Raw genomic sequence first — 21,605 nt, forward strand, 5'->3', positions numbered from 1 at the left:
TTTGATTTAATCGTTCTAGTGATCTAATTTTAATTGATTACGATATAAACATGAACTTTAAGCCGAGTTAGCAGTTCCAACCCCAGCTGAGCTAGCTTTTTGGGTCTGGTTCTGACTAGAACACGGAAGTTGAAGTCAGAATCTCACTCGTGACGGACCGTGCAAGAGACTGATCAACGAAAATATAAAAAAAACTCTTCAGAATTTAAATTTGAGTTGCAAAGATGCAATTTGCAGTGTTATTTTACCTCTTCCTGGCTGGAAATTTGTATTCCCAGCTAGAACCGGTTGATGGATATAAAATACTAGCTGTGTATTCCTATCCAGGTAAATTATTTACAAATCAACATGTTTATATTCTGATACCGATGCTATGTATTTTGGATAAGGCAAGTCCCATTATATGATGACCAAAGCTTTGATTAGGGAACTTGTCGAAAGTGGTCATCAGGTGACCATGATTACTGCCATATCTTTGGAGAAAGAGGAACTTGGCAGTAACTACACGGAGATATTGATAGAACCGGTCTATGATTACTGGCACGACGGTGAGTGGGGTGTATTTATGAAAAGCCTACCGAATTTTCAATCATCGCCATCGTTTGAAACCACCAGTTAAGCTGAACTTTGGAGCCCAGCATTTATTCGAGCTGACCCGCATGACCATCTATGATACTCTAAAAATGCTGGAGATTATCGGGGTGAAAACCACGGAACATGCTCTACGACAGCCCAAGGTTCAGGCCCTTATCAATGCCAAGAAGACGGACGGAGTCTTCGATCTTCTACTGGCAGAGCAGTTCTACCAGGAGGCCTTCTTGGCCCTGGCTCACGTCTACAAAATACCCGAGGTGACAACTTGTACGTTGGACTCTGAGAACCACATGAGCCAGATGATGGGTCTGATAACCCCTTGGTCTTTTGTGCCTCACGGCTTTATGACCTTCACCGATCGCATGAGTTTCCTGGAACGTGTGCAGAACTCCTATGTGTCGTTCTATGAAGATATGAATAGGCTGCTCAACTATTTCCCAAAAATGGATGCGGTGGCCAGGGAGTTTTTTGGCCCTGTTTTGGGTGAGTTGAAGAGAATGCTTTTTGGGGAAGCCACCTAACTTGAGTTTATTCCAGGTGAGGTGCCAAGGGTCAAGCACATGGAACGGGAAATCTCAGTGATGCTGGTCAACAGTCACGCACCCCTAACCACGGTACGTCCCACCGTGGATGCCATGGTGTCGGTGGGTGGCATGCACATCTATCCACCCAAAGCTCTGCCGGCTGACATGCAAGCCTTCCTGGACGGGGCCACCGAGGGCGCCATCTTCTTCAGCTTGGGCAGCAATGTCCAGAGCAAGGATATGCCCGCGGAGATGCTGCGACTGTTCCTGCAGGTATTCGGCTCCCTCAAACAGCGGGTACTTTGGAAATTCGAGGACGAGAGTATTCGCCAGTTGCCGGAAAATGTGATGGTGAGGAAGTGGCTGCCACAGGCGGATATTCTGGCCCATCGCAATGTGAAGGTTTTCATCACCCACGGCGGATTGTTTGGCACCCAAGAGGGAGTGCATTACGCTGTTCCAATGCTGGGTATTCCTATCTACTCGGACCAGGTACTGGCAGATAAATCCCCATCCATTGTATTACTTAGTTTTGTTTTTATTTTAGCACCTAAATGTGAACAAAGCCGTTTTGGGTGGATACGCCATTAGCCTGCACTTCCAGTCAATTACCGAAGAAGTCCTGCGACACTCCCTGCTCCAACTCATCCATAATGCCACCTATAAGGAGAATGTGCAGAGGGTCTGTGACATTTTTCGCGATCGACCGCAGGAGCCGCGCAAAACTGCCGTCTATTGGATCGAATATGTCATCCGGCATCGGGGTGCACCGCACATGCGATCCGCAGGCCTGGATCTCAACTGGTTCCAATTCTATCTGCTTGATGTGATGGCCTTTGTGGCCGCCATTGTCTTGGCAGGAATCCTGGCTCTCTCGTTGGCCATTAGATTGCTAATGGGCAGTAATAAGAAGCACAGGAAGGTTAAAAAAAATTAGTATTCGTGAGTTTAAGCAAACATTTTAGAAATTTGATTTGCAAAATTAAGCATTTGAAAGCATGGTAAAAAATATGTATTCAGAGTTAAACCAGCTTGATTGCCTTATAAAGGGTGAATAAATAGAATATACCAGCTATACGAAGAAGCCTGCAGTTATACCTCATAAAGATAATCGGTTTAGGTATATCGATTATTATTCTGCTACAAATCGCTTGTGTCTTTATAGAACGAGCAAGCTTACATTTAAATAAGACAATTATAATTAAACAAATTAAACAAATTAAACTGGTCACAGTTGGGGACTACTTATAAAAAAGATGGATAAAAATATGTAAATTGCGAAAAATTACTTAATTAAAGAGCACAAAAAGGTTAGCATTTCTTGTATTCCATAACATGGTCTTTGCATACGCATGCAAAGTTCTAATGAGCTAATTAAATTAGTACCTAGAGGACGTTCTATATCAAAACCAGTTTTAAAGAAACATATTTCATATGCTATCAATCGGTGTCTTAAACCAGAAAGGAAGTTAAATTCGGCAAGACAAAGTTTGTATACCCTTGCTGTTATAATTATTAAATTTAATTTGAAATTCTTAAAAATACATAAAAATGATATTCCTAATAATATAAGATAATATGTCAAAAAACACCGAAGCACCTAGTAAATTATGAAATCCATACGGTAATCTAGGTCACGTAAGTACATTACGGTGGCCGAAAAAAAATCTGGTTTTCACCCCATAACAAAGTGTGCAAAAAATGTATTCAAAAACTAATATTTTAAAAGCCTCCGGTAAAATACAATGATTGCTTTAAAGTAACGTAACAATTTACATTGTGTTACAAGCACCGTAATCAAGATAGAGGTTAAGAAACTGACTGAAAATCTGCGAAGGAGAATATACCTTTGGCCCTTTTTCAAGCTGGCGATGATTAGCTATTAAATTACCTACTGGGTAAACCTAATTTTCTGTCGTTCAAAATTGACATTTATATTTTTATTTATTTCTACTGAGATTTTATGTTCAACAAGAATACAAACTTATAAAGACAACTTTTTTTTTTTTTTTTATTTTGTTTACTTTTTATGACCCATCTTCTGCCCGCAAACTGGAAACTTGGACCTCGAGGCGTTGTCCTTCCACCCTCATAACTCAACCTTTTTGAAATATTTATATCCGATAAAATTTGTAAAGCAAGTTCAATAATGCTTCAAATTACATGCTACCAGCGAGCTGGTAAAACAAGGACATGAAGTAACATTCATCACCCCGTTCTCGATGGCCAAGGAAAGGCTTGGTCCGAACTACTCAGAAATAGTGATACCAAAGTAAACTAAATATATGAAACTATTTCCTTCTCTTAGCTAAGAAGATAACGATCACCAACAGCATACTAGAAATGACTGATATATCGAGTTTGACCTTTATCCAGCTGTTCAATATGATGGGTATTCGCAGCACCGACTTTGCGTTCGATCACCCGGAAGTTCAAGCCATTATCAATATCAAGGATAAAGTTGGGAAGTACGATCTGCTGCTGGCACCGCAGTTCTACAACGAGAGTGCCCTTATCTTAGGACACCTGTACCAGATCCCCATCATAACTATTTCGACCCTAGGCTTTTCAAACTTCTTTAGCCAACTGGTTGGCATCGTCTCTCCGTGGTACTATGTTCCCCATGGCTTTATGCCCTATACGGACCGCATGTCGCTATGGGAGCGAATTGGAAATGTGGCCATCAGTGGTGCCAAGGATCTCATCAGGGAGTTCTCGTACTATCCCAAGCAGAATTCCGTTCTAACTAAACACTTCTCACGCTTTCTTGAGTTACAAAGAGTTGGAGCGTAACATTTCAGCAATCCTGCTGAACAACTATATGCCACTGAAGTCGCCCAGGCCAATTTCCTTCAATATGATTTTAGTGGGTGGACTGCTCATTCAACCGCTCAAGGATCTGCCGGGGAACATGCAGAAATTCCTGGAAGAAGCTACCCATTCGGCTATTTACTTCAGCTTTGGTTTGAAAATTTAATATTTCACACATAAATTATAAAAAAAATTAGGCTCCCAGGTGCGCAGCGCGGATATGCCTTCCAAAAAGCTTAAGATATTCCTAGAAGTATATTGGCAGTCTGAAACAGCGCGTTCTTTGGAAATTCGAAAATGAAACGCTTCCCAATCTGCCGGTGGACTCCTTGGCACCAAGGAAGCGATGTTCAATGAAGTATTTATCCTAGGAATGTCCTTCTATTGCGATCAGCATCTAAACATTTATCAAGCCGAAAACCCCAAGTATAGTAATATAATAAGGCAAGCTTCAAGGGTGTTCCGTGATAGACCACTTAAGGCAATGGATACAGCGATGTACTGGATAAACTATGTGATCGAGCACAGGGGAGCTCCTCACCTAGTGACAGCTGGCGTGGAGCTGCCCTGGTACCAGTTCTACCTTCTAGACATTGTGGCCCTTGCTTTCGCTCTCATTATCCTGTCAATTATAGCCGTAATCCTGATCTGCCGCCGCAGCTCTTATAAATCAAAAACCGTCCCATGAAGAAGGCCGAGTAGACCTTGCAAAAAACGAAATTAGCTTTATTTCTTTTAACAAAAGAGGAAACAATTATGTTAAGTATAAGTACATATATAATAAATGTTGTATAATATTAATGTAAAACTGTAGGGCATTGGTAATATTGAATTCCCGCATAAAACTAAACTGAATTCAGAAAAAGATCACGGTAATTCATTTTATAATAAAAACGATTTAAATCACATTTTTTATATAATAAAATGTACTATTTCTGATCTTTCGGTGTAGTATTAAAAGTTCTTATTAATTGAAAAAGGCTACTTGAGAAAAATAAACATTGATAAATCTATCGGGAGTGCCACTGAAATCGCCAAGCCCTGAATTTGTGCGAATTTCTCACGTACATTAATATCAATTCAAATATATAATATATATATAAAATATAGGCATACACCAATAAAATTTTACCTACAAACCAACGTTATCATGATTACATAGCATTTTGTGAGCCCCAATAGATTAATTTGCCATGACGCCTTTGCACGACAAACAGTTCCCTCTATTTTTCGCACAAACCTCACGCAGTTCTAATCTTAATGACACCATTTACAAACATACACTTGCTACTTATAAGAGCGATCTACCTTCGAACCCACACTAAACGATCTATCAGTACCCATTCGCAGTCGTTTGGGAGTCGTCCACTGAGTCGGTTGCTGATTGTTCCCTCCGTAGAACACAACAAGCGGAATCAAAATGGTTTGTTGACGTTTTGTAAAAAAAATTAATTTACTATTTGAAAGCTTTGAAAGCTTTTGGCTGCTGGCACTGAAATTTACTTAGAGGTTAACAAACTTACTGAGAAGCTTTAAATAAATAAACCTAAACCTATTATCACCTTAATTTATGTGACACGAGAAAGTCAAGCCCTCAAATGAAGGGCTGGTTGATAAGAAAATGTAAACGATCAGTGGCATACATTGCTAATAACCTACATTATTGTTTTACAGCAACTGAGAAGTGCTTTGCATATCTTTCTCTTGAGCCTGGTGGCTCTTCAGCAACTGGACTTGGGTGCTAGTTCCCGTATCCTGGCAGCCTTCTTTTTCCCTGGGAAGAGCCACTTCATGATGACCAATGCCATCATCAGGGAGCTGGTCAGGCAAGGACATGAAGTAACATTCATCACTCCATTCTCCTTGGCCAAGGAAAAGCTTGGACCGAACTACAAGGAAATAGTTATACCACAATACGATTTCTGGCCAGAAAGTAAGTAAAACCGCTAACAAATTATACGCATAATTGATATTGATATTTCTCAGTTAAGGAGATGACCAAAAGAGACACCGTTCTGGAGATGACAGATTTGCCAAATTTCTCCTTCCTCAGGATGGTCAATGTGATGGGTGTGCACAGCACTGATTTTGCATTCGAGCAGCCCGAAATTCAGGCCGTAATCAATGAGAAGAATAAGGTCGGCAAGTACGATCTGCTGCTGGCGGAGCAGTTTTTCAACGAGGGTGCCCTCATCCTAGGACACCTCTACCAAATCCCCATCATAACAGTCTCGACTTTTGGTAATGCCAACTACCTTAGCCAACTGTTTGGAGTAGTGTCTCCTTGGTCGTATGTCCCACACGCCTATATGCCATATACAGATCGAATGTCGCTGTGGGAGCGGATTTCAAATGTCGCCATCAATGCCGCCGAGGATCTCACCAGGGAGTTCTCCTACTATCCCGGGCAGGATGCCGTCTTAAAGAAACACTTCTCCAAACTGCTGGATAGGGTTCCTACCATAAAGGAACTGGAGCGGAATATCTCGGCAATTCTTTTGAACACCTACATGCCTTTGGCTTCGGCAAGACCCATGTCTTATAATATGATTCCCGTGGGCGGACTACATATTCAGCCACCCAAGGCATTGCCAGAGCACATTCAAAAGTTCCTGGATGAAGCTACCCATGGAGCTATTTATTTCAGCTTGGGTAAGGCTCCCATTACTTAAAAATTCAATTTCAGAACTTTAGCTATAAAACATTTTCGTATAGGGTCCCAAGTACGCAGTGCCGATCTCCCGCCAGAAAAACTTAAGATATTCCTGGACGTATTTGGCAGTCTGAAACAGCGCATTCTATGGAAGTTCGAGGATGAAACTCTTCCCAATCTGCCGGCGAATGTAAAAGTGCAGAGTTGGATGCCTCAGGCCGACATCTTGGCGCATCCCAATGTCAAGGTGTTTATTGCCCACGGTGGACTCTTTGGTACCCAGGAAGCGGTATACAATGGAGTACCAATACTAGGAATGCCCGTCTATTGCGATCAGCATCAGAACATTAATCAAGGAAAGAATGCGGGATATGCCTTGGGCCTGGATTACCGAACAGTCACGGCTGAAGAGTTGCGAGGACTGCTTCTAGAACTGATTGAGAATCCCAAGTACAGAAATAACATAAAGCGTGCTTCACGGGTATTCCGCGATCGACCTCGTGGAGCCATGGATACCGCGATGTACTGGATTAACTATGTGATCGAGCACCGAGGAGCTCCTCACCTGGTGGCAGCTGGCGTGGAGCTGCCCTGGTACCAGTTCTACCTTCTGGACATTGTGGCCCTTGCTCTGGCTGCCATCCTCCTGCCTATTGTTGCTCTAATCCTTATATGCCGCAGCAGCTCATCCAAAGGAAAGAGCATTCCGAGAAAGAAGTCCAAGAAGAATTAGAACCAAAACTTGAGTTTTATTTTTGTTAACAAAAGAGGATACAATTATGTTAGATAGTTCTTTGTAATAAATTTTGGATAATCTCGTAATACATTTCTAGGGCACTAGACAGCTGGTAATTGATAACAAAGCTAACGAGTAGCGTGCAAAGACCGCCCGCGACTAACTGAACTGGATGCTGAAATAGGTCAGGAGAATTAGGTTGGGATCTTCGGGGCCTTCTTCAGTCTCCGGGCCTTCTCTTAAGCTTGTTTGTGTGTGTTTGGTGCGCCTTGTGTTGTGTGAGTGTCGAGTGTGTGTTTGGGTGTGCTTTAGTGTGGGTGTGCGGCGATCTCTACTGGCTTATGACCATGGACTTCTTTACCTTCTTCTCCTTCCTCTCATGGGTGATGGTCACTTCCTCTGCGAAAGAATGAACAATGGTTGGTCAATGAGCGTTAGTTGTGGTTGGGACTGTATAAATATGCTCACCCTCGAACTTGGTGGGCAGCTTCTTGATCGTCTCGATGGTCTTGACGTTCTTCTCGCCGGGCTCGATGATCTCCTCCTCGTACTCCTCGATGATCTCCTCCTCGTCGGTGTCATCGGGATTGGCCTTGTTGCTGGGCACGGGATCGAACACGGTTTTCACGGCCTTCTTCACAATGCCCTCGGCTGTCACGGTGGTGTAGTGGTACTCGGTGCCACCCTCGATCTTGATGGTCTCCACAGTGGTCACATCTCCGGGTTTCTCGGAGGGCACGATCTTCTTGGTGCCCGACTCGGACTTGAGCTTCTTGGTGGTGGTCACGTTCTTCAGCTTCTCGGCGTCCTTCAGGGTCTTCTTGTACTGCTTGATCTCCTCCTCGGTGAGCTCCACTTCCTCCTCCTCGTACACAGTCTTCGAGGTGGTGATGGTCTTGCCAGACTCCAGCTCCGTGGAGTAGGTGTACTCCACTCCGCCGGGCACTCGCTTCGAGGACACAGAGGTGGTGTCGTTCTGGAAGAAGTCAGCGGGTGGTGGTGGGGCCGAAGATTTGGGCTTCTTCTTCTGCTTCTTCTCGCTGGGCGAGTTGTTCGAGGTGGAAGTGATGGCCTTGAGATTCTGCTCCTGCAGCGAGTTCTTGCGCACGGTGCGATTGTTCTCGGTGATCTCGATGTTCTGGGTCACCGACACCCTTCGCTCCGATGTGGTGGTGGTGGAGTTGGACTGCTGATCCAAAACGTTCTTCTGCTGCTTCTGCACAATGCGGCGGGAGGACTCCGTGGAATCGGTGGACTCCACCGATGACTTCCTGGTCACGTTCTTCTTGTTCTTGTTCAGCTTGGCGGCCGTATTCTCATCCACCTCCGTGGGAACCGAGTCGTAGAAAGTCTTGGTGCGCATGCTGCGGGTTCCGTCCTCGTTGATGGTGGTGTACACCTCCTCGTAGCCACCCTCGATGGCGCGGGTCAGCATGGTTGTGCGCTCATCGATGCGGATCTCCTTGCCCAGACGCTTCTGGACCAGCTTCTTGTTCTGCTGCTCCTTCTTCAGGTCCTCCTCGCTGACGGGTTTTGGGTCCCAGAAGGTTCGCACCTGGGTCTTGACGGTACCATTGGGCTGGGGGGTGGTGGTGATCACCTCGTAGCCACCCTCGATCAGCTTGTACGTGGTGCTGGCTCCCGTGGCCTTGTCGAACTCCACCTTACCGTCTTGGATGTCCGCGGAGGTCAGTAGCTCTGTGGTGTGTGTGGAGGTGTGTGTAGTATATGGTATATGGTATATAAGGTATAAGCTCTTGAGTGTGTGTCTGCATCTAGGGTTATCCAAAGCACTTGCGGCTTAAGTCTAGTATTAGCTTTCGTCTTATCCTAAGCTAAATCTACGATATTGCATGGGTTTCCTCGGTAAGGCAGCCTGGCATTAGGGTAAATCAAGTGACTCTTAGACGGCTTCCATAAATTCCAAAATATTTGCTTTTATATTGACTACCTAGTTTAGACACCAATTTTAGAAGACTCAAAGCGATCTGTAAATTTTGTGTAATTATCAAATTTGATTTAAGATTATATTGCTAATTTTTCGAATAACATTAGAAACACACATAAATATATTTATATTGATATTATTTCTTTAAAATCAAAGTCTTCAAATGGGTAGTGTGTTTCAGAGTGATAATAATCGTTGCATTAAGCGAAAAAGTCGCATACTTCTATTGAATTGGCTAAGTTCTTTTACTATGATGATAACTACGAACCCTAATAACCTTATAAACTTCAAGGACTTCGTCTAAGAGCCGCTTAGTAAGCAATTTATACAGCATTTGTACTTTCTTGGATCTGTCTGTCAATCGTCGGGTTAGACGTGCACGGGTTGGGGTTCGGTTTCCAGAGGGGGTTCCAGTTGCAGCCGTCGGTAGTGCGACGACCCGCAGCGACACGCCAGGTGTGGCAGGCAGCTGTAGTGCATCAGCAGGTTCAGTAATTGCTATTTGAACTTGCGGCCGGACCGCTGTTTGCCGTTCTTGGAGACGCCGCTTCCGCTGCTGTTGTTTCCGCTTCCCGTCGGCATCGTGATGTGCTGCTGTGTTGGCTGCGGTTGTGGTCTCGGTTTCGGTTTCGGGTCCGATTCGGGCTTGGTTTCCGTTTCCGGTTGGGATTGCGGTTGCTCCTGTCGCATCTGTGGATTCTGTTTCAAGGGGGCGGCTGGGGAGGCTGAAGCATTAGAAGCGACTGAGGGGCGTGGCTGGTCAAGACGGTCTCCTTTCGCATTCCCTGTGTTATTAGGAGCCGGTTTCGCTTTCACCGCCTCCGAAGGTAACGATTTCTGGGTCGGATGCAGCAGTTTGCTGGCGGTTTCGTTTAGCAATTGAGCATAGCTTAGTGGGTTAGCAGGGTCACTATCGTTATCATTATCTGCAAATGTGGTTAGTGGTAAGGAGACAGTAGTTTTAATTCGATTCAGCTACAACGTCTGGGATTCTGGTTATGCTGGTTATGCTGGTGATGACTGAGATGCGGTGGGTGATTGGTGCTGTCTCTTATGGCTACGTGATGGTTCTAAGACCTCAGACTTCCCATGGCTAAGATGGCTTAAAGTACACAACTGAAAAGGCGACAAACGAGGCAGAAGAAGAACGTATGTAACTTAAGGGCTAAAATAAAAATGCACATTTATAAACAGAGTTTCTTAAATTGAAAATTTGTTTGTGTTGTTGGGGTTTCTTGGTTCTTGTTGTTCTCGAATAAATATTACGACAGTATTTGCAAAAAGTAAATTATAACATAAATGGTATATATGTATAGATAGAAAAGTTAGGCTGCCAAAACACTTGAAACAAACATTTAACGCTCAGCTCGAATTCGATCCGAAGAGTGGGCGTTCTAAAAGGGGGCGGGCCAGTTCACACACACTTACACACACACACAGACAGATACACAATAGCCAGAATATATTGGCTACAATTTCATTTTTGATTTTTACTTTATTTTAAATGGTTTTCGTTTATCTTTTCTAGAGTTAGTATACACTCTTTGTTTGGTTTTTATTCATAGAAAAAACATATGTACATATGTGGGTGGTAGCAGGGGGGCGAGGAGGTCAGGGAATGGACTTTATGCCACGATGAATTTGTATTTCGGTGCAGATGAGCCAAAAAGTCATCGCTTTACTCGTAAATCGGTAAACACACGAGAGGGTGAAAGTACAAAATTTTAAATTAAAATACAATGAAGTGTAAAAGTTTGTGGCGGGGGCCAAGTGTTTTTTTGTATTGCTTTGGGAAGATGGGGTTTTTGGGGCAACTGTGCCAAGTGTGCCGCCCACACGCACACACATCACATCACATCACGTATGTCGAGAGCAGCAGCAGCAGTGCAAAAAGTTTAATTTGAAAACTTAATTAAAATTTCTGTGCTTTCTCTTTCTTTTGAAGCAGATGTGTGAGGCGGGGGGTGGTGGCAAATAAAAATTGCATTTATGACACTCTGAAGAATTCGTTTCGACAACACTTTTTTGGCCTGAACCTTGAATTTCCATTAGATCAAGGGCTCCATGACATTGGCAACAGTTCACCTGCCTCCCAAAGGGGGAATTACGATTGTAGGGTTACTGGTCTGTGTGTGTGTGTGTTTTTAGGGGAGGGGGGTTGGGGTTTGAGTGTGTGCGTGTACGAGAAAAATTGGCAACAAAACGACGAATAACGAACGATTTGCATTTGTTTGTTTTTTGTTTTTGTTTTGTTTCGGTTTTGTATCTATGAGCTACCAGTTTCATCCGACTCCTTGTCGCTCTTCCCCTCCAGCGTCTGCGAGATCTTCTTCCAGATGTTCTCGAAGGAATCAGCGCCGGAGTAGTCGATCTGTCCGGACTCCCAGCACTGGCGACGCATCTGGTTCTCGTAGGCCTCCTGCTCGGGAGTGCGCTGCTCACCGATGCGAATCTGTGACAGGGCACCAGCCAGACCCGCCTGAAAGTATGTTAATTAAATTGATTAAGGCGTTATTTAATCAAGGCAAAGATGGGGGGAGGAATACTATGGCTTGGTGTTGAGTTAAAGCACATTACATGCACTACGAATTAAACATTTATTAGCACGCAGTATGCACTGCGCAGACGAACGGTTGACAACACTGAGATGTTAGTTACGGTACACGGGGCGTATGATTAATATGACAACAGAGTGCTACTCGGGGCATAAATCAAGTATGCGACGCGTTGCGCTCTGGCTGCTTACGTTTGCAACTCGTGTCCCTGCAACTCTGGGGCAGATTACTATGTGAAAGTTGAAATGAAGTGCGGTGGGTGGCTTTGGGTGGGCACATGCAACACGAGGATGAAGTGCCTGCTTCTGCTGCTGAGTTTCTGAGTTTCAGAGTTTCAAGGTGATGATGATGATGTTGGCCTAATGGGGAGCAAGCCCTCCCTGGTCCATCTACATTTATGCTTGACCAGGTGCCAGGCCAACTAATAATAAATCAACAAATGCCCTTATCCAGGCCACAAACACAACGTTGAACCATGAACCATAAACCAAGAACCATGAACAATGAACGATGACCGAAGGACAATGACGATGACAATGACAATTCGTATGCAAAACAGTGACTAGACGAAAACCAGGGCATTACAGTATCACTATCACTTGCACTAGCACTTGTACACTTGCACACCACTATCCGATGCTGCTTTGGTTGGTTGGGAATCGGGATTTCTACACAGAAAAAATATCATTTCGGTTTTGATACTAGCAGATTGCAGCTAAAGTTTCCTTTTTCAGAGATATTTAATAACAATATTAGGTTATGTGACTCCTAGCCGATAAGAATACATTATTATTATTTGGAGGTTTCGGTTATAATTGTACAATATAGTCAAATCCAAAAATGTATATCTTATTTTAAACTGGAATTTTTAAATAATTCAAATATGTATCGTTACTTTTTAAATAAAACCAAATGTTCTATTTTTTTGAATGTAATATATGCTACGTATACGTCTTTTAATAAAGCATGGAAATCAAATAACTTCAATATTTATCTCTTAATACTTATTTTTGCATTAGTTGTGAGAAAGTCATTTAAAGGAAACTCTTTTTAGACTTAAAAACCCTATTGAATTGATGAAGAAACCTTTTTTAACTGTTCTTTCGATGAGGAATATTTTTCTGTGTAGTTTTCAGGACGGGTTTGGATTGATTGCCTTTACCTCAGGCGGCGATGTGGCTGCAACTTCATGTTCTTGTTGGTGGTTTGTCGCAATTTCTACTGTCTGACTATGCACGGAATGATGAGGCGTGGGCGTGGGCGAGGGCGTGGGCGTGGGCGTAGCTGTGGGCGTGGCAGTGTTTGAGGAGGCGTGTTCAGGTGGTTGTGAAATGTTCAGCTCTTTGCTATTCACATCTACGGATGGCAAGTCTTCGGCATTGGCAGTGGCATTGTGGGTTTGGATTTGAATTTGGCTTGGGGGTGGAGGAGGAGTCGCCGGCGGAGGTGGGTGGCATGCATCGTCATGATGCCACTCAGTGGCATGTTCATTTGCATTCGCATCCGCATTCCCATTGTCCTGGCTGTGATTCTGGCTGGGATTGTGGCGCTGTTGCTGCTGCTGCTCCTGCTCCCGCTGCTCCCTCTCCAGATTCTCATAGTAATCTGCCCAAGGATCGCGAAACTGGCGCACATGCAACAGTTGGTGGTGCAGCTTCTGCTGCTGGTAGAACTCATGCTGCTGCCGCTGATGCTGCTCATCCGCCGCGAATTCGCTTTGCGTTTGCATTATGTTTAGGCAAAGGCACTGAGACGATGTTAGATTTACAGAGTTATATGCACAACAAATGCGATTCGGCGGTCCATGTATTTTTTATGGCAAAGTATAATTTACAGAATGCGCAAACAGGGGAGAGCAAGAGTTGGAAAATAAAAGTAAATGAAAAATAAATCAATTTGCTAAAATAAAAAACCAAACGGCACAGAACGGAAAAAGTTGGAAAAGTGGTATTTACAAAATGAGTGGAGGAATTGAGACAATTTGAGCTGGTCTTTTTGATCTTTTCAAAAATAAAATTCCTATAAAATTGTTTTTAACATCTTTAGGTACATGGTTTAAACTTTACAAAATCAAATCATATTTTTATATTTGAAGTAAGATCATTTAAGTTCAAAATTTCTTTCTGTGTAACAACAACAGGAGATCCCCAAATGTGTGCTAGTGTGTGTGTGTGTTTGTGTTATGGGATATATCTAATGATTCAGTTGAATTTTCTGGCATCACCCCCAAGCGACCATCTTGATTTGAATCATTTCCATCTATCGATGGCGTAAACCGAAAACATTTCCCTGGCTCTTGGCCAAATTGATGCAAATTAGAAAAAACAGAAAGAAAGTGAACACTAAGACAAGCACTCTTACACACACACACACACATGAGACACACACAGTTGGACAAATATTACAAAAAATACAAAAGAAATAAATTAAAAGAGAACCCAATTGAGAATCGGTCCGTACGTCTGTCTATGGGGCCAAAAAATCAGAAAAACAAAAAAAATGGGTTACTCTGGGGCGTAGCTGCTAATCGAGGAAAAATCAACAGAAAATTGCTAGCCGATACAAAAAAAGTAATGAAAACGAACTCGAAGAACGGTCGAATAAAGTGAAAAGATAGAAAAGAGGCGAGAAATGGAATTGTAACGAGGTCAGCTATTGGCGAGATACAAATGGCAAATAGATCGAAACTGAGTTTGTTTGCTCGGGTTATTTACTTGGCGCACAGAAAGATGGATAAATAATAAATATTTGCGTTATAATTAAGATATTTACACGGGGGTGCTCAAGGTCTCTACAGATCTGGTGCTAGATGGTTCGGCAATTGGAGATCTGCTTACCTCTGGACTGGACCTAGACCCTTGGGCCATTGCTCCCGCGGGTCGATCACTAGCACTATCATTTCCTGGCGTTTGCTTGCGGTTAGCGAGTTAAGAAACGAGGCAGGGGTTTTTTTTTGGGCAAATTGGAGCAAAAACATTGGGTTAGACAATAAAATTCTTAGGTTAGCTTTAGTATGGCGTTCAAAAACAGGGGACAATAGATTTCAGTCTGATTATTTCGGGGGCAAAGTGGCTGCAAAACGTCAAGGGGTCAAGAGTTTCAGGTAGACTACTGAAAGCACTTACCATTTCGGTGGACAGGGACTGGATCACATTTTCGCAGAAGATGTTCCACCACAGCTGAATCAGATCCTGGGCGTGGGCATAGTCCGACGAAACGCTGGCCAACTTCGTTTCCGAGTTGAACTGAATCAGCCAGGGCTTCAGCTTGCCGGCGAAATGCAAAATCTTAATCTTATCTCTGAACCTGCAAGCCAAAGGGTATTACAAAACTATTTTCCACGCCTTATAGAGATAGCGGGGTACTCACTGTTTGAAGGCGGGCAGATAGCAGTACGAGGCATAGGCCGTCACATTGTACACAAATGGCAAATGCTTCTTGATGTCCGCCGTCGCCCAGTCGGCGAAGAACTGGTTCAGCAGGCCCTGGTCGCCGCCATCGAAGCTGCCGTTCTTCACGGCGAACTCTGTGATCTGGCCGAAGGTGTCCACGCTGGGTCGGAACACGAACACGCCGGAGTTGAAGCAGTCCGGCCAGCTGACATCCGGAGCGGCGGACAGTTCCTCGCGCTCGAACAGCTCGTCGCAGTTTTGCAAGACCTGCGAGATGGAAAAGGGGTTTATAATTTAGATTTATTTATATAAATTAAATATATTTTAATACAATTTATTTTATTTTTCGCCTAATGGATTTACTCTTTAACACCTAATATAACATTATTTTCCAAATTCATATTCATAATATAATATTGAATATATTTTATTTTAATGTATTTATATATATTATATATTTTAATGTATTTAAATCTGTCTTAACATAATAATTCAAAATGATTTTAATGTGTATAATTACAGAACAAATGCAAAAATTTAATTGAAGGAAAAATGAAACTCACAATTACTAATTAAACAAAATAACCCTCTTTAATATGAGCTTCTTTCCTCAAAACAATTTATCCTGTGATAACATTTTATTCTATTTAACCAATGAAAACTGTTCTTTTTACGATAATAATTTCAAAACATTGTCAGAAAAATAGTCTTGTAAGATACTCTTGTAAATATTTTTTGTTACTTTGTGATTTAAATAGTTCGAAAACTCAATGATTTTAGATCGCATTATAATTTGCCCTTGAACAATATCAAAATAATTAGCAAAGTGAAAACATGTTTGTGAATTTTTATTTACGATGCGTATCGATGTGTATACTTAAATCCAACAAAAATGTTCGAACCAAACTATATGAGTTAGGAACACATTTTTAAAAGTTCAATAAATATTTTTATAAGATCAAAAATGATTTCCTTTAAATTGCTTGTATGTTTGTACTTTGATCAAACTGAAAGTGTTTAAAAAACATTAAACGAGAGGGATCATACAAATAAATATTTCCAAGAGATCAAAGTGCCCTCCATAATGTATATCTGATTTATTTGTGATAGTGCCTACACTATAGAGCGACATCTTACCAGTGTATCCGCATCCAGGAAGACGCACTTCTCGAACTGAACCAGTCGCCAGCAGTGGAGCTTTGTGAAGGTCACGCCCAGTTCGGGGCGGGAGAGCAGGGCCAGGTTGGCGGCGTCCTGTGAGTCCAGCACATTGACCTCCTGCACCACGTTGTACACCTCCTTCAGTCTGTCGCGCATCGCCGGCGAAACGGTGGGCGTGACCAGGACGGCCAGCTGGTGGGCGGTCTTGGCCCTCCTCAGGGAGTGGGCCAAGACCAAGGCACCCAGTGAGTACGTGTCATTTGTCGTCAGCGTCACCCAAGCGAACTCTGTTTGTGGCAAGAGATGGTAGACAAGAGAGATGCAAATTTAACGCTATATTGATATAGATATCTCAGAGATACGACCAAAGTCATAGATACAAATTGGGTTACAGAACAATAAGATACTGTTGCATTGCACGTTTCACTGCAGCAGCTGGCGGGGAACTCGCTTTTGTATTTATTAGTTTCGGATTCAGCAAAAAACGTTATGGCTTATAAATAAACAAGCGATTGTTCGGGTTCCCCATTCGAAATAGAATAGATATGTATGTACAAGTGGTGTGTGCAGATCTCCAACTGCGTCAGCGGCGCCCACATGCATCCCAAATTCATTTGCTTTGTTAGCGCGGATAAAATTGCAAAAAAAAAAAAAAGGAAAAACTTATAAAGAATTGGCAAAATCGAGCAGAGCATATTTCAGGCGCGTCCAAACGAGCAATTAGAATTTTGCGTTGTTGGCATTTAGTTGGGCAAAAGCTATAGATAATTATTCATGGCGTTGGCATATCCTACAAATATGTATGTATACATGTTTATGGGGCGATTATGAGCTTTATTTTTTTTCGGTGCACATTTCTTACTCAATGGGGATTTAGTTTGGACTAGATTAGGTTGGAATCTGTATGGTACACCATTTACAAGAGAATTTCTTCGAAATCTCTCCCCTTTTCGTGGTAGTATTTAGAAATTGTTAAACCATGCGATCTTGTTGTTTTGAAAATATAAAATTCATTAGAGTTAAGATAGAGAGAACATAAAATTATTTTTTATTTCCAATTATGATTATTGACAAGTAAATGGAATTTAGAACACTATTATTCGGGTATTAATGCTACTGAGAATATATATACTTATATATACAGGTGTGTATATATATGATATTCGTGGTACATTTCGTTGAGCTAACTTTAGTCGGGTTAAGTGTCAGATTAGAGTTCTGTATACATGGGTTTTGGTTTTGTTGTTTGGTTTTAGAGAAGCGAACTGAAAAGGAACTGTGAAGCGCAGGATACAACAAGTAGATGGATTACAACAACTACCTTCTCGACTACGCACTCAGATACGGATGCGGATACGGATGTGGACACATTTACGGATACGGATGCGCATACTGCCGCACAGCGAGCTAATCAGCGGCATTCAAATGCATTCGCTAGGCTGATCTTGATCTTGATATTGATCCTGATTTGGATTGAGATCGGGACGATCTTTATCCTCCGCCGGATGCTTTAATGTTTGCATGTATGTGGGTGCGGCTTGTGTTTTTTATTTGTGTGTGTGTGCTGGTGAAAGATACACAGATGCTTTCTTTTCTATTTGCGTGTGTGGATGCTTGTGAAATGATTCGTTGAGCCTAAAATAAAAATGAAATCATTTACTTTCTGCGAAACTAGAATGGATCTTAATAACTTCTGACTTACCGGATGTGTGCAAAAGTGACAAAAAATTTCACAAAACAATAAAACTTATGGGGGAGAACGATCAAAAAAAGAATTCTCAGCAGACGTCATAAATTTGGCGATTTAAACAAAATAAAATAAACAACACTCGGTCTAAATATAACCTTTCAACAACTGTTGAAATTGTCAAAATGAATGCGTCGCGACATTTTCCTTAATAATATGCTTAGCACGTAAACCTAAAAATAGGTAAATTAGCAATTTATGTGACAGCTAATTGTGGGAAAATTCCTTAAAGTTGTTCACAGTGTAAAAAGAGAAAAAGGCACTCTCTTCGAGAAAAAAAGGTCTCTCTTAGTTACTCTCTTCTTTGAGCAGAGTTTGCGCCTTGGTTTCATCTAATCCTCCCCGCATTTATCAATTGCGTATACCGGGAGCACAATAAAGCTGATAAAGCGCCCTGCCAAAGCAAGAAGGCAAAAAGGTCGGGGAGTCATGGGTCGAGCTTTTGGGTCTGGGTCAAGTGACTGAGCAAATGCCCGTTGGAGCGTGATGAGGCCCAGATCAGATTAACGCCAGACACCGCCATGAATGGGGTCACCAATTAGATGAATGAGGGAGCCGAGACCTTGAGGGAGATAATACATATACATCCCGAGCCCTCCCGGAAACCCGTTTGTCAGGGTCCCCATTGAAGCATCGCGATAATTTGCAGCCGGCGCATAAGAAGCAAAGTACAGTCGAGCTTGGCTAAGTGCGAAATTTTTCACTGATATGATCTTAGTATTCAGGTGTTTTAAATTGATTTGAACGGTTTTCCATAAAATACGATTGGAACAAGCTTCAAAGGAATCAATTATTTGATATAAAGTTTACATTTTGAACATTTAGGAACCATAGTTTTGGAATAAAAAATTTTAATATAATAAATAAGAAGAAATATATAATATAATATATATATAAGCAGAAATTAGATCTTTGTTAAACAAAAATCATTAAGGCCGATGTTTAAATATTTACAATAAATAATACCCCGAAACCTTCTGATCTATACATTCTTTTTGATCTATATAATATATAGTATATTATATATTATTTATTATATATTATTAAATGTTTTCTCGGTTTTTTAACTTTAAAAAAGAAACATGAGTTAAATTAAACTCTTTTGAGTTCGTATTACCCATGTTGGACTGTAGGATGGAAATGCATAATGGGATATGCCAAAGGGAGTGGTCTCAAGAAGGAAATCGGGGGAATGTCGGCGACACCAACGCACAAATTGGCGAGTGCAAGGCGCGGAACAAGTTCTGCGGGAAACCTCAGCAGGCAGTGTGTATCTTGTAGATTCCGATTCTGTATCCGAAAGAGCAGGCCACTAAAAATAGCCCCGCCAATGTGAAGTGAAATGAAATGAGACTGTGTCTGCTGGTAGGCGATGCATTGGATCGGTACAGGCAACGCAGCAATTTTAGAAATTGAATCACCATGGATGTGTATGGATATGGACGGGTGACCGAAACGCGAGATGCTGGAGATCCCTGCGGGCTGGGAAAAAATTCAAGGCAGCTGCCGTAGGTTGATGATTAATGCGGGCATAAATCCGTGCAGATTTAATGGATTTTCCGAGGAAAGAGCGAATGCTGAGAGATCCCACACTTTTTTGGTGGGCGATGCGACACAAAAGAATGTTCTCGGGCGTGGAAAACTTTTCGAAATTCAGAAAATAATATTATTTTCGAACGCACAAAACTTGTTAGTGCCTGTCGCCAGCCATAATTCCGACCCATACATATAGGCGGGACTTAAAAATAGAAACACATCTATGGGGTATACTGCATATAGATTGTGAATAATATAATATATATGTATGGGGGGAGACGAAGGTGGAGGTGCTTCAAACACGATCCCCGGACGTCAGCGTGTGAAAATGCCAAGGCGAAGTGCATCCCTTAATGGGCTGCTAATCTCAATGGGCCGCAGATGCGGAAATCACACCGTTGATAAGGCGAATGGGGATGATAAGGCCGCTAATGGCGCTACGCGGGCTTAGTGGGTCACCGGATTGCGACAGGTACAAAGCGCAAAAGCGGTGTAATCCCGTAGAATCACAACAAATGGGGGTTCTCTCAGCATAAAGCTCCCACTCTCTGCTCTTCCGCTTGAAGGTTATGTGAGCTTCTCGTTATCAGCGGTTTTGTGCACAAACTTTTCATAAACAAACAAATGTACCAGAGGCAGCCAGCGGTACCCATTGCAATGATAGTATTTTTTACACTCTAAGTTTCTTTTCTAGAGCCAAGGAGAGGAGAATCGGGGGGTGGTGAGGAGGCAGGAGAGAGGGAGGAGCTGTGGGCCGAGCAAACGCTAGTGAAGGTCAGTAAAGGTCGTAGCCAAACATCGTTGCGCGCTCTATGCTCGATTTATAAATATATATACTATACTTAATAGTGCGATTATCGCCATGATTTTGATTTGGTATTTGATTTTGATTTCTTGATTTTGCATAACTCCTCCCAGAAGAAGCGAGTGTTATGAAATGGGCGGGTATAACGATTGGTTGGTTGATTAGCAGGCAACAAACGCCAAAGGAGCTTTAACTTAGGGCAGGCTTTTCTTCCGATTTTCGGTTTTCAGTTTCCAGCCTTTAGCCATGCATACACACACACACTCTCTTCTTGCTTAGCTTTTCTTTTCTTTTTTTGCTTTTCTTTTTTCTTTTCTTTTCTTTTCTTGCTTTGGTTTTCGTTGTGGCCCAACTTACTGCTCATTTTGTTAGGATTTTATGGGTTAACTCTGGGTCTTATTGTGGGTAAACTCGATTTTTAGGACACTCGCGAGACTTTTCCGGCGGGCGTTGGGCGGTGGGCGGTGGTGGGTGGCTGAGCTTTCACACTAAATTCGAGAACGAGAGCGGCGTTTGCGGTGCGCCTTCCACGAGCGATGACGAGAATCTGAAGCGGCTGCTCGCCTGCCGTGGGCAATAAATGCCTAAATGCCAATGCAGAGACACGGGCAGCGCAGTCGACGTCGCGGCCGGCGTCGTTGGCCACAGAAAAAGCCGGTGGGAGATTTATAGTACCCACTACTAGTGCAACAAAAAGGGTATATTATATTCGGGAAATAGGGTAGCACATAGCAATAGTTTCACACCGAAGGTTTGCACATATAACAGCTGAGCAAAGTGAACCAGAACCACTGAACAAATGAACAACTCGGCCAAAGTGAACCACTAAAAAATTACATAAAAATATATTAAAAAAAATATTAAATGATATATGAAATGAAATAATAACAAAGGCAATAAGTTATATTATTTTGTAAAAAAAACCCCTTTCATGTTTTTTTTTATAATAATATTTTTTTCCTAATCTTTCCCTTAAAGTAGGCAACGTAATTTGAAACGGGGCAGTGAGTAATGGGTATTTCATAGTCTGGAAATAGGGTTTCCACACTATATCATTCTTTCTGGCTTCATATACGAATGCGTATGTGTGTGTGAGCAGGAAGGCGCCAAAGAAAAAGTATTTTGCATTCCGCTTACTTATAT

The 21,605-nt window shown here is 42.3% G+C and overlaps 4 protein-coding genes and 1 pseudogene across 9 annotated transcripts; 3 read left to right on the forward strand and 2 right to left on the reverse strand.

Moving 5' to 3' along the window:
• Positions 1 to 171: 171 nt before the first annotated feature.
• LOC119551463 (UDP-glycosyltransferase UGT5-like) lies at positions 172 to 2,111 on the forward strand. The gene is made up of 5 exons (XM_037860816.1): positions 172 to 327; positions 390 to 548; positions 616 to 1,077; positions 1,132 to 1,610; positions 1,666 to 2,111. The coding sequence occupies exons 1-5, from the start codon at positions 225 to 227 to the stop codon at positions 2,053 to 2,055; spliced, it is 1,593 nt and encodes a 530-aa protein (XP_037716744.1). The 5' UTR covers positions 172 to 224; the 3' UTR covers positions 2,056 to 2,111.
• A 617-nt stretch (positions 2,112 to 2,728) lies between these two features.
• LOC119549642 lies at positions 2,729 to 4,617 on the forward strand (annotated as a pseudogene).
• A 598-nt stretch (positions 4,618 to 5,215) lies between these two features.
• On the forward strand, positions 5,216 to 7,404 carry LOC119551462 (UDP-glycosyltransferase UGT5-like). Its single transcript, XM_037860814.1, has 4 exons — positions 5,216 to 5,352; positions 5,604 to 5,862; positions 5,916 to 6,581; positions 6,645 to 7,404. The coding sequence occupies exons 1-4, from the start codon at positions 5,350 to 5,352 to the stop codon at positions 7,313 to 7,315; spliced, it is 1,599 nt and encodes a 532-aa protein (XP_037716742.1). The 5' UTR covers positions 5,216 to 5,349; the 3' UTR covers positions 7,316 to 7,404.
• On the reverse strand, positions 7,312 to 20,959 carry LOC119551464 (FK506-binding protein 5). The gene is made up of 3 exons (XM_037860817.1): positions 20,820 to 20,959; positions 7,787 to 9,016; positions 7,312 to 7,717 (listed from the first exon to the last, which is right to left on the reverse strand). The coding sequence occupies exons 1-3, from the start codon at positions 20,824 to 20,826 to the stop codon at positions 7,650 to 7,652; spliced, it is 1,305 nt and encodes a 434-aa protein (XP_037716745.1). The 5' UTR covers positions 20,827 to 20,959; the 3' UTR covers positions 7,312 to 7,649.
• LOC119551460 (glycogenin-1) lies at positions 9,023 to 20,958 on the reverse strand. Of its 6 annotated transcripts, none has more exons than XM_037860808.1 (7): positions 20,820 to 20,958; positions 16,351 to 16,661; positions 15,191 to 15,480; positions 14,947 to 15,127; positions 12,984 to 13,568; positions 11,544 to 11,745; positions 9,023 to 10,192 (listed from the first exon to the last, which is right to left on the reverse strand). In XM_037860808.1, the coding sequence occupies exons 1-7, from the start codon at positions 20,824 to 20,826 to the stop codon at positions 9,765 to 9,767; spliced, it is 2,004 nt and encodes a 667-aa protein (XP_037716736.1). In that variant the 5' UTR covers positions 20,827 to 20,958; the 3' UTR covers positions 9,023 to 9,764. The 6 variants fall into 6 exon arrangements, with proteins under 6 accessions (XP_037716736.1, XP_037716737.1, XP_037716739.1 ...); XM_037860809.1 differs by lacking the exon at positions 20,820 to 20,958 and adding an exon at positions 17,696 to 17,955; XM_037860811.1 differs by lacking the exon at positions 12,984 to 13,568 and having other exon boundaries at positions 9,025 to 10,192.
• Positions 20,960 to 21,605: the final 646 nt, after the last annotated feature.

The sequence above is a fragment of the Drosophila subpulchrella genome, chromosome 2R (genome assembly GCF_014743375.2).
Source record: "Drosophila subpulchrella strain 33 F10 #4 breed RU33 chromosome 2R, RU_Dsub_v1.1 Primary Assembly, whole genome shotgun sequence".
NCBI lineage: Eukaryota > Metazoa > Arthropoda > Insecta > Diptera > Drosophilidae > Drosophila > Drosophila subpulchrella.